Genomic DNA, 11,923 nt, shown 5'->3' on the forward strand with positions numbered 1-11,923 from the left:
CCCTTTCTGACCCCCAGGTTCTATATTTCAGACCAATTCAGACTCAACCTTTAGCAGTTTAATAATATTTAAACTGATTTTCTCTTATCTGCTTGTATGGCTTTCATCTTGTTCTTCCCATGCTCTACCTTGGATCAGACCCTCTGTGTGTCCTTTTGTCTAGTTTTTGTCTTTTTATTTTTAATTTTGGGGTTACGTTTTTGCTTATGCATATGTACACATCTTCCTCTCACTCTTCCTCTCACTCTCCACCCCATCTAACTCTCTCCCTTACCCTTCTCTTTTCCCTGCTGTGGCCTCTTTAACGAGTAAATTCTTTCACTAAGTCCAAGAGTTGTTCCTGTTCTATTTTACCTATGCATGTTTTTTGATTATTTATATTCCACAAATGAGTAAAGGCTTCTGATATCTTTCATTTTCCAACTGATTGCACTTAACATCACCACAAGACCCCTCCATTTTATCCCAAAAGACACTATTTCATCACTTTTAACAGCTGCATAATATTCCATTGAGGATCTATTCCACAATTTCTTTATTCATTCATCTGTTGAAAGTCACTTAAATTGGTTGCATGACTTGGCAATTGTGAACAGTGCTGCTATGCACATAGATGTACATTAGTCTTTTTATATTCAAATTTTCATATTTTTGGATAAATACCTAACAGAGCTATTGCTGGATTATACAGGATTTCCATTTTTATTTTCTTAACAAATCTCCATACCATTTTCTAAAAGACAACCCCACCTTGCACTCCCACCAACAGCAGATGAGAGTTCCCTTTTCTTTACATCCTTACCAACATTTGTAATTTCCATCTTTTGATATAGTCTGTTCTCACAGGTGTGAGGTGATATCTTACTGTGGTTTTGATTTGCAATTTCCTTATAACAAGTGATGTTGAACAATTCTCCACATGTAGGCCATCTGAAAAATGTCTATTTAGGTGAGAACCAAATGGGGAAGGAGCACAATGGACTATGGGATGAACTATAGGCGCTTTGGTGGTGGGTGTGGTGTGGTAACAATGCTGAAGGGGAGACCTATACCTCTAAAACACAAACAGGCATGTAAACTAATGTCACCTCAATAAAAAAAATATTTTCAATGTCTTTGTGAAGAACTGTCTTTGGTCCTGGATCTCCTAAGATTTTGTACCTGCTTATCTGCCTTTGACTGACATTCCAGTAGCTCATTTAGCATTTTTAATATTGTTGTTTTAAAGCCTTTGTGCAACAGGCCCTCTATTTCTGTATCCTTTATATATGTCCCAGAACTTCTGTTCTCATTTTGTTTTTCCATTTTGTCTTCACAACTTTCTTGCTTCCTATGAATGGCTGCCTTCATTTGCTTTCTTGTGGTTGCGATGCCATGGTTTTGTTTTTCGTTTTTCTTCTTTGTTTAACTTGGCATGAGGTAGTGGCAGGAGTGGAGTCTTGGGCTTACATACTTACTCTCAGTTTTATTGAGGAGTGAGGTCGGTTACCTCTGCCTCTCTCACCACAGTGAGGTCTGTTTCCTGCTTCTCTTGAGCTAACTTGTCCCTCTGACTCTCTGTTGCTCCTTTCTGCAGTGGATCCATGATCCATGAAGACTGAGTCTCCTGGTGGAGGGTTGGGGCAGCTCTGGTCATCAGGCTCATGCTACAGCATGAACTGGGCTTGGCAGGCAGGAGGCAACTGATTGTGGTGTGGGCTCCATTCCCCAGCTATAGCCATAGGCAAAGGCTGCCAACAGTAGCCTCCACTGATCCTCCCAGGAACCTAGAGTGTAAGTTCTGCTTGCACTTGATACTTTCCAAGGGATTGGTGAGCTCTCTCTCACCTGTCTTTTCTTTGCTATTGGGCCAGTGATGGAGGCTGGTGTGACTCTGCCTGGTGACCCTTTGATCTCTCATTTCTGGGAAGGGGTGGTAGGGAGCTTTCCTTGTTGCCTCTGGTGGTGGAGGTCCCAGTGTCCCAGGTCAGCCCTGCATCTGAGTGTGACCACACTCCCTTTCTGAGAAGCCCCTCCAGGGACATTCAGTGTCCTAAAGTGTCTCTTGGTGCTATGGACAGCCCATTCTGGAATCTACTTTCCTCCCATGATCCCCTTCACCCCTCCCCTGCCTTTCCCTGCAGCAAGTCCAGACCTCAAGGTGAGTCCTCTGGGAAAGTCCTGAGACTCTGTTGGGGAACTTCCAAATCTTCCTGGAGTAAATTCTTTTATAGATTTTAGGGGAAAAGCTGACCCTGGCCTCTCTATTCCACCATGATGTGGGTATTTCAGGTATATTTTATTTGTCAGTTATGCCATGATAAAGTTGGGTGAAGGGTGAGGGGTGAGGGAGAGGAGTGTGATGGAAAGAGGGAGAATCATACGATCTATCGTACCACAATGTGGCAACACTGCCAAGAAGTGCCCACAGGCACCAACCCTTATGTTGCCCAGAAGCAGCATCAGAGCAGCTAACTAAGGATTCTGAAATGCAGGAAACTAAAAAAAACAGGACTCACTCTAGGGAGGTTTGGCCATGAGATCTGGTGGCTTTGCGAGCAGGGACTCCAGGGGTTCTGCTGACCAATCACATTGCATGCCCAGGGCCAAACAACACAAGGTGCCTTACTGTGAATTTCAGTTTATTCTTGCTCTCTGCCTACCCACCCTTCCCTCCTGCCACGTGACTAGCTCACACAGCATGGCCACGTGTCTGGGGCTATTTCACAGAGGGACACAGTGCCACTGGTTCCAGTCACAGGGCATGGGGATATGATGCAGAGTGTCACTCATTTTCTGTATGGATTTGTTGGTTCTGGCTGTATGGCCATATATGGGGAAGCCACGTTTTTCCAGATCCTGCACATAGGCCCAAATGACATGGGTCATGAGGCCCTGGACCCTGTACTTGGGCACAGTGGCCCCCGCACGCATCTCTCCTGTCTGGTCCATCAGGGCCCAGGACACTGGAGTCCCCTCTGGCCCCAGGAGGCAGGAGGAGGGGAAGGTCCTGATACAACGCTCGATGAACCTCAGGCTCCTCTCGTTGCCGCCAAAACCCCAGAACTCATTCACCAGGGCAGCGTGGGTCACGTCCAGGGAGGAGAACTTAAACATCTCTTGGTTTCTGTTGAGAAGAGAAGAATAACTCATCACATCACACAGAGCATCATATTTGCTTTCCCCAAAATGGTTTCTGACTTTGCTAGTAAAAGCGCAGGTAAAAGCCTGGGTTTATTATCTGACTAGCTATGTGAGCTTGACTAGACTACTCCATGTTTCTATGCCTCCATTTCCTTTATAAAACATGATATTGGGCCTCCCCTGGTGGCGTAAGCAGTTGAGTGCCACGCTGTGAAGCTGTCCACAGCCTCTGCAGTGCCGGTTTGAACCCAGCCGGCCGGCGAGAGTCCCACATGGTGCGACAGACCTCGCCTGTCTCTCCCGCTGCTCCCCTCAGCAGTGTATTTTGTCAGTCTGCCTTTTCTGTTCCCCACTCTGGTGAATCTTCTCACCTTCCCACACATCTAGCCTGTACCCCGGTTCTTGTATAAATAAATAAATAAATCTTTAAAAACAAAAACAAAAATACAAACCAGCTCATTTCAGAAAATGACAAGAGCAGTAAAGAAAATAAGAAGCGGGTTTTGTGATGAAGAATTTTGAGAGTGTGTAGGATTAGACAGGGTGCTCTGAGCAGAACTTAAGGAAATCACATATGAGAGTATGAACAGTAGGGAGGAGATCAATATGTGAAGATCAGAGGAAATGAATTTTAGGCAGAGAGCAAATGCAATGGCCCAAAGCCATGTGTGAGACTATAAGGTCAAGTTGTAGGAAAGTGGGACAGAGTAGCTGGTTGGGGTGACCAAAAGGAACACCCCAAGATGAAGTCCAAGAAGTGAAGTTTGTCAGGTCTTATGGGACCATGAAGGTCCATACAGGAGTCTGGATTTTACTCCAAGTGAGGCAAGAAAGGTTGATGGCACCTAAGCCTGTGAACTGACATACTGCCTGTTAGATCAGCCAGACATGGAGATGGCGGGGGAGGGGGGGTTGCGGAGAGGAGCGAGTGTCAGGAGAAGAGATAGGTCTCAGCAGTAGAGCAAGATATGAGTACTCAGAGCATCTTGCTACAAACTCACATGGGCTTGGGTTCACCAGACAGAAGAGGTGAGTTCTTTGTCTCCTGCATAGAAGGGAGCAATTCCTTTGCCGTCTTGGGCGTCATATAGAGAAGGCATTGTGTTTGCTTGACCTGAACCGATTTAGCAGCTGCAACATTCTGTATTGACTCATGCAGGCTGGACTGTGAACCTAGAGAGGGAAAAAGAGAGAAGTAATTGTTCAATATATTTATTTATTTTTAAAAAATATTTATTTATTCATGCATACATGATCCGGGGTACAGGCCAGAGGTGTGGGAGGGTGAGAGGATTCACCAGAGCCAGAGTGGGGGACAGAACAGGCAGACTGACCGAAATACACTGCTGAGGGGAGTAGCTAGTGAGACAGGAGAGGTCTGCTGCATCATGTGGGCATCTCCCCAGGCTGCCAGGATCAAACCCATGCTGCAGAGGCTGCGGACAGCTTCACAGCACTGCGCTCCAATGCCTGTACCACCAGGGGAGGCCTCAATTTATTTTTTTTAAGATTTATTTATTTATGCATACAAGAGCCCGGGTATAGGCCAGAGGCGTGGAGGGTGAGAGGATTCACCAGAGACAGAGTGGGGAACAGAACAGGCAGATTCACTGAAATACACTGCTGAGGGTAGCAGCGGGTGAGACAGGCGAGGTCTGTTGTGCCATGTGGGTTAGCTCCATGGCCTGGGATGGAACTTGTGCTGCAGTGGCTGTGGATTGCTTCATAGTGCTGATGCTTAACCCCTTGTGCCACCAGGGAGGACTTAATTGTTCAATTTAGATGCTGAAAAGAAACTCCCCAATGGAAGTTTGCAGGATTTAAAGTCAGACACTTTTGCCTCTGGTGTTGCCAGTAACCATGTGACCACAACACTCCCCGAGTGTAACTTCTCTTACACAAACAGAGCTAATATTGATATTACTGGGCAATCAAAGGAAAAGTCATATTTATACAATGGTCGTCAACTTCACAAGTTCACATATTACATGCCCAGGTGCTGGTCTGTTTCCATATTTAATCCTTACATTGCCCCAATGCTTTAGGTGACTTTACTAGTCTCGTTTGTTTTTATATAAGAGGAAACTGAATAACCATTGTGACATCACTTGCTCAAGATCACAATACAGTGAGGAGGCGCAGCAAGGATGTCGTCACATGGAGTGACCCCAGAGGTCATGCTCGTAACCAGGGTGGTTGTGCTTGTGACCTGGGAGATACCCACTGGCTCAAGATATGATGCCAGGTTACGAGCTCTGCTATCACACCTGATCGCCTTAAATCTTCCTGTCTATGTCTGCAGAATAGATCACGAACGCTCATCTAATAAGAAACGGCCTTGCTCACAATTCCTTATACCAACACACAGTTTGCAATGTTGGGATTCTACCCACGGAAATGGTGGTGGCAGCACACGCAAGGAATGAACATCAGCTGAATGTCTAGGGTTTGGCAGAAAAAAGGGAAAAGCTGTAGGGAAATGTGCTCAGGGTGGAAAGTTAATCTGCAGGTATAGATGTGAGGGTCCCAGGGCAGGCAGGCATCCCAGATCCTGCACTTACTTTGGATCTGCAGTTGTTGTTTCCAATTGATGACATCAGATGTGCCGAGGAATTCTTGACAGTTCTTGGGATCCTTAGAATAGATGAGGTAGGTGTTGGCATAATGGTCTAAGTTATCTGTCATCTCCTGGGGGTTGGGTAATATGAAATAAACCCACTTGGTTATACAAGTGATTGGAAGTTTAGTATTTCATGACACTGTATTATTTCACAAACTTAAATACTGATTTTTTTCTTGACCTATTACCATTATTCCTGAATCATTTAGATCATGATGCAAAGTCAGAGGTTTAATCAATTACTCAATTGATGATTAAGAAAAATTTGCTGAAGTAGATATTTACATGTCACATTACAATTTCAAATCAACCACTTGGAAAGCATTCTTCTGCAATCCTGTGATCCTCCAGCAAAAGAAGCTATTACTATCAAAGGCAAATTTCCATTGCGAGAGTAAATTTTGCTCCATTCCAAAGAGTCTCAGAACAAAGGATTAAAAACAATACAGGATTGAAATTGACACAGGTAACCTTGAATTAGAATTTTCACTTACATATGGTAAAGATATATAAAATGCAGACACATAATATCTGTCAAATGTAACACACTATTATCTTAAAAAAGTAATTTGCATTCCCAACGAAATTGATGCACAGACATTCAAAAAGATTGTCTCTAAGTTTCCAGCTAAGAGATGGGTCTATTTGAAGATGAAGAAAAGTTAAGAGAACAGTTACGCAGCAAGGGTAGACTATCTGGGAAGCGCAGCACAGAAAAGTCCTCATAACTCAGGGTTAGTATCACTGATAGTCAGTGCCTTCACAGAGTTGGGTGTTGTTTTCTCTGCTTAGAGTATGCCCTTTGTTCCTGCCAGCCTGTCAGGAAGTTAGTAAAAAAATCCAACTTTGGTGAGATGTACTCCAGGAAGGTTCTCTGATCCTCTCCCTGTACCCTTTTTATCTGTAAGTTTTAAGTATCTCTTGGCCAGCGCTACCTCCGTGTCTTGTATATTTTGGTGCATTTTCATATCCATCTGTAATTTATTTACTTATGTTTTCTTCCAGGCCATGAGGTGCTTAGGCCATCAGTGATGCGTTAGCATGTCTGCCAAGGACACCCGGGGCACAAAGCAAATAAGAGCAGAGAAGTTATTCATCGCATATTTAACAACGTACCTGCTCCTGGGGGCGGACAACCACAGTGCCAAAGTCAGGCCACTTGTCCACCAGGGCCTTGAGGTTGAACAGGTTTCCCCGGTTCATGTGGAAGACGGTCCCATAAACCTGCAGCATCCCAGGAAAGGGAGGGGTCAGCTGGTGAGGAAGGAAGGACAGAGTCTCCCCTGGGAATCAGGTGCAGGATCTAATATGACATCTAGTTTACAGCAATATTCTATGGATAACTCCTTATAAGATAGATCATGGCACCCTAAAACAAGAACAAAATCCAGAAACAAGCCACCTCCACGGTGCAAGATGCTAGGCCCATTTCTAAAACAACATCTCCACCTCATCCTAAATTAAACGTCATCTTTGGGTTTTGACAGAATAGAAACTGCTCTCTTATTTGTTTCAAAGAAAAATCACCACGGTTAGTCTTTCATCAAGCACTCAATTGTTTAGGCAGAATCAATTAAACATTAATTCCTTAGTTTGTCAACTTTGCCATTCTGGGCAAACTTCCACTGTTGCATAACACAATTCATGGCGGGGCACAGGAATGTTTCGGGGTCATAATGTTATAGAGCAACCCCGATATTAAACGGGTTCCTGGCTGTGGGTCCTCACCCGCGCGCTTTAAAGGGACTTATGAATACTCTACTACAGACACACACAAAAGGGTTAATAAAAGGTTTATTTACAAGAGAAAAAGAAATAAGGAAAATGTACAACTCAGGGAGAAAATAGGGAAATAAAGTCTTTAATGCGTCCTACCCGATCCGACGACCTGGAAACCCAAAGTCACTCTCAGAGCTGGCCGGACGCTGCAAGCTGGCAGAGAGCCAAAAATGGGGGATCCTCCAAAGCCCACGTGTCTGCCTTTTATATCCACCTGGCTGCTTAACCCCACCCTCAGGTCCCAGCCACCTTCCCTTTGGTGGTGATGGGATTTGGAGTTCCCAGTGTCTTTGACTTTGACCCAGGGTGGGGGTGGAGTCCACAAAGCCTATATGGAATTAGCTTTGGGACATCCTTTTCCCCCCTAACAATTACAGCAAAGATCAACGAGGAGACAGCTCAGACTGCCAGTCAAGTTGGTGTGATCGTGGTCAGGTCACACACCTGAGCCTCCACTTCCTCTTTGGGTTGTGGACAGCACAGATCTGCCTTGCAGGGAAGTGGTGGGAACTACAGAGATGCAAATGGATGATACAGAACAGGGGCTCTGTGAAGGTTCCTCCTGCCAGCCTTGCCCAGGTGGGCATTGCTAGTTTGAGGAGTTTCTTTCTCACCTTTAAGGACTCTGGGAGGCTCTTCCTCAGAGATTTCTCTAGCATCTGCAGCATTTGTCCGCCTTGTAAGTGTAACATGTTGGCAGGTACCTTAACCTAAAGTGAGGATGAAGAACATCAAAGAATGAGACCTATTGAAAGCCATGCAAAGACCCAAAACAGACAGACAGGCACTTCTAGCCGTGTGGATGCCTCAGATCCCCTTGTATTCAGGATTTTGCTTGGTGCCCAGAGTTGCTGCTGGTTAAGCTAAATTAGAGTCAGGCAGAGAGCCTCTCAGTCCCATGTCACTCCCAAGGTTGCAGCTCCATCAAGTGACATAACAATCTGGACTCAAGCCTGCCCTGTCATTTCCCTGGTGCTGGCTTGGCTGAACTCCTCCTCCTGAACTCCAAGGACGAGTAATTTTGGCAGAAAATGCAGGTGCCTCCTTTTCAAAATTATTCCTACTACTTTTAAAACTCTGAAATTTTCATTTTTATAACATCCGGGCTGCACTGGCATTAACAAATACATTCTCTAAGCGGGCTGGGTCATTCCCACCTTGTTCAGAAAGCCAGAGTAGACCAGGAGTGTCAGCAAGGCAAAGTCGATGCTGGGTGGAGCTTCTGCCTGGAGCAGGGAGAGCTTGGCACTCTGAAAGAGCCTCTCCTGCCCCGCCCCTGTAAGAGAGGGTGTGCATTTAAAGGGGAAGGCCTAAGGGCTTCCCCTGCACCCACATGAGGCCAGCTGGTCTACCTAACAACTGCTGTGGATCATTTAGCAGGGGAAGGCTCTTTATTCTTTTAATGGGTCACTTCGACCCCAGGCAGTTTCTAGGAGACTTGGGTGTTGCCCATTGAAAAGACTGCTTGGAGAGAGGGGTCAGCAAGCTCACCTGGGATGGTTGTGGGAGCTGGCATCCCTCACCAGCCTGCCCGCCTTGTGGAAAAGACCCAACAAAGGGTAAATGATTTAACTCCTCTGTGCCCTGGAACAGACCCTTCCATGAGCAGTTCTGACCCAGCAGTTAGCACAGGTAAGTGCTCAGAACAGTGCCTGGACCACAGTAAGCAATCATTTAGCTGTTACTCCTAGCATTATTACTCATTATTATCATTAGCAGAAGCAACAGTCAACTCACAATGCCTGCCAAAAAATTCTATGGGGTGACTTTTCTTCTGTACAAGACTTTGTGGTGCAGATTAAATGGGGTGATCTGTGTGATACATGAGATCATGAGTTGTAAGCCTGTAGCTTAATACCTGACAAGGAGCAGTATTTAATGTGTGTTAACTGTTTTAATTATTGCTGTCCTTATAGCTTAAAGAAAGTGTGTCTTTTCTTCCTCAGTCAAGGAAAAAAAATCATTTCTTATGATCCTTCTTGTGGGGAAAAATAAATAGTGTAGCCTTTTGCACACAGGACTATGAGAACCATCTGAAAATATTTTAAAATGACTTAATCCTGCCCCTGCTCTTTTTATTTAGATTTTAGAGGAGCATGACATGTAGAAATTTGTCTATATTTTAAAGCTTTTCAGATTATTTTTGTTATCATTGGTCACCTTCATTCAGGTATAATTACATACAATAAATAACTGATTTTAAGTGGCTACTTGGGCGGATTGTGAAAAAATGTATATATTTTGTTATTAGCACCGTGATGATAACGTATACATTTGAATACCACCAAAAGTTTTCTCGTGTGCCTTTATAATCTTCCACCTTCCCTTACTCCCAAGCCCTAGCCATCCTAAATCTGATCTCTGGCTTGTGATTTTTCCTTTGACAGGATGTCCAATAAAAAAGAATAATTTCATGTGTAACTTTTTGAGGCTCAGTGGGCAGCATGAGGAGCACCCCGGGACCCCAAACCTGCCTGCTCAAAATGGGTTCTGCTACCACCGCATAAAGACAAACATACTTGTAGCGTATAAGACCTTCGATGGAAAAGTACGTTAATGTAATAGTGTGTGTAGGGCCAGAGGGGAAACACAGAGTTCTCTCAGAGTTTCTCAGACTGTTTTCCCTGTGACCTGCCAGCACAGGTGCCTAGTGGGTAACATGCAGCCTGGAGACATGGTCCGCATGTGGGGAGAGGGGTTAATAATAGGTGACCTTGAGTATAGTTTTCATGAATGAAACCTATTTCTGTGAACTAGGCCTAAACTTGGCCCTTTGCTGGCTTTGTCTATCAGTCATGTAAAACCTAACAGGGCCTCCCTGGTGGCCTAGGGGCCAAGTCTCAGACTACCTTTGATAACGAATCCCAGCCTCAGTTTCCCTCAGACAATAAAAGAAAACAGAGTTTGAGGAAAAGGAAAGCGGTTTAATTTCTTGACAAATGAGGAGGGCAGCAGACTTATGTCTGAAAGACCACCATCCTGCTCTTTGGCAGAGGGCAGGGGTATTTATACAAAGGGAAGAAAGGGGGTTGGGTGAGGGTCTGCAAAGGGGCAGGGGAAGGGGTTCACACAGAGACAGGTGGGTGCCAGTGTAGGGTAAACAGTTTTCAGGCTTTTCTGCCTTCCCACTGTTAGGATTGCCCTCCCTGATGGGGGTACCTGCAGTTGTTACATTGTTGCTAGCTGGCTTGTTTCCTTCCCTGGGCCATCTGCGGAGTTTTGAGATAGTCACTGAGAGCAGCAGAAGCAGGAGAGAAGCAAGAGAGAGAATAGCAGGAGAGAGAAGGGGCGAGAGAAGCCAGAGAAGCCCAGAGTGAAGACTTGGCACCCCTGCCTGCCATGTACCTGTTTGCCACACTACATGTGCAGCTCAATACAAGCCTGAGAAAGCCACTGAGGGCTCCAGGACTCCTCTTTTACCCGATCTGCAGGGATCATAGATAACTTGCTCTGTGCCTACCCTGCCTCCACAGCCAGCTTGCTTTTTTCAGCAACTGCTGCTAAAGGCCCTTTTCCTTGGAATGCAAGAAGACAAGCCTGTCAAACAAGGGGGAAATTGCATAAAATACAGGAAAGACAAGCTAATTAATGCTTATCTGAGAGACTGGTCATTTGTAACTGCATGTCCACCTCTATCACCTCCAAGGCCTGAGTTCGATCCCCAGCCAGGGAGCTGACCCACATGGCACAGCAGATCTATCCTGTCTCGCCTATTGCTCCCCTAAGCTGTGTATTTCAGTAGATTTTCTCTTCCTTACTCTGTCTCTGGTGAATCTTTTCACATCCCGCTCCTCTGGCCTACACCCCAGTTCTTCTACGCAAAAAAACCAAAAAACCAAAAAAAACCCTATAGGGCTCTTTGGGGAGATGAACCTACAAAGTGTTAACTGTCTTGACAAACATTCAGCTTTGTCTCCAAACAGGACTCTGAACTTTGACCCACCCTCAGCCTGAGCCAACATCGGGTAGGAGCTGGGAACATGGAAGCCCACTGTGAACCTTGCTTTCCCTTCTTTATTAAAAAGAAAGTAGCCTTTTTATCACTTCTCAGCCTTTTGGTTAAGATCAAGTGTAAAATAAAAAGTCTTTTTCTGCCTGACCTTGCAGATGTTTGCAAATCCTGTGAGTTGCGAGCTCTCCGGTTTGAGATAGCCCTTCCTCCCCATTACCGAGTCCCTGCTGTGACAATCCTGTCCAACAAAGTCTCCCCTGAACTAAGCATGCAGGTTTTTTTTTAATGCATCCACACTTTGGTGTAGCTGTGTTATCAGTGAGCTGGATTTTTGTGACTGGCCTCAAAACCTGAGCATGTATCTCCTCATCCATTCGTTCATTCCCTCGCTCACTAAATATTGACTGAGCTCCTAGTGTTGTGGGCTTGTAGGGTGTCACTAGCTAGGC

The 11,923-nt window shown here is 45.2% G+C and overlaps 1 protein-coding gene across 3 annotated transcripts; it reads right to left on the minus strand.

Annotated features, from left to right (window-relative positions):
* Positions 1-2,615: 2,615 nt before the first annotated feature.
* LOC119255257 (glycine N-acyltransferase-like protein) lies at positions 2,616-8,743 on the minus strand. 3 transcript variants are annotated; one of them, XM_037522203.1, is made up of 6 exons: positions 8,680-8,743; positions 8,137-8,232; positions 6,860-6,967; positions 5,685-5,811; positions 4,125-4,296; positions 2,616-3,106 (listed from the first exon to the last, which is right to left on the minus strand). In XM_037522203.1, exons 2-6 carry the CDS (start codon positions 8,212-8,214, stop codon positions 2,704-2,706), a joined length of 888 nt encoding a protein of 295 aa, XP_037378100.1. In that variant the 5' UTR covers positions 8,215-8,232; positions 8,680-8,743; the 3' UTR covers positions 2,616-2,703. The 3 variants fall into 3 exon arrangements, with proteins under 3 accessions (XP_037378100.1, XP_054555142.1, XP_037378101.1); XM_054699167.1 differs by lacking the exon at positions 8,680-8,743 and adding an exon at positions 7,619-7,675 and having other exon boundaries at positions 8,137-8,168; XM_037522204.2 differs by lacking the exons at positions 8,137-8,232; positions 8,680-8,743 and adding an exon at positions 7,619-7,817.
* Between the last annotated feature and the right edge of the window lie 3,180 nt (positions 8,744-11,923).

This window comes from Talpa occidentalis, unplaced genomic scaffold (assembly GCF_014898055.3).
Source record: "Talpa occidentalis isolate TD23 unplaced genomic scaffold, MPIMG_talOcc4v2.1 talOcc4.3, whole genome shotgun sequence".
NCBI lineage: Eukaryota > Metazoa > Chordata > Mammalia > Eulipotyphla > Talpidae > Talpa > Talpa occidentalis.

Coding starts and splice junctions, on each gene's coding strand:
- LOC119255257 (XM_037522203.1), bottom strand. CDS start 8,214: ATGTTACACTTACAAGGCGGACAAATGCTGCAGATGCTAGAGAAATCT. Junction 5,812..6,859: donor TTGTCCGCCCCCAGGAGCAG/GTACGTTGTTAA, acceptor CCCAACCCCCAG/GAGATGACAGATAACTTAGA. Junction 3,107..4,124: donor TCTGGTGAACCCAAGCCCAT/GTGAGTTTGTAG, acceptor TCTTCTCAACAG/AAACCAAGAGATGTTTAAGT.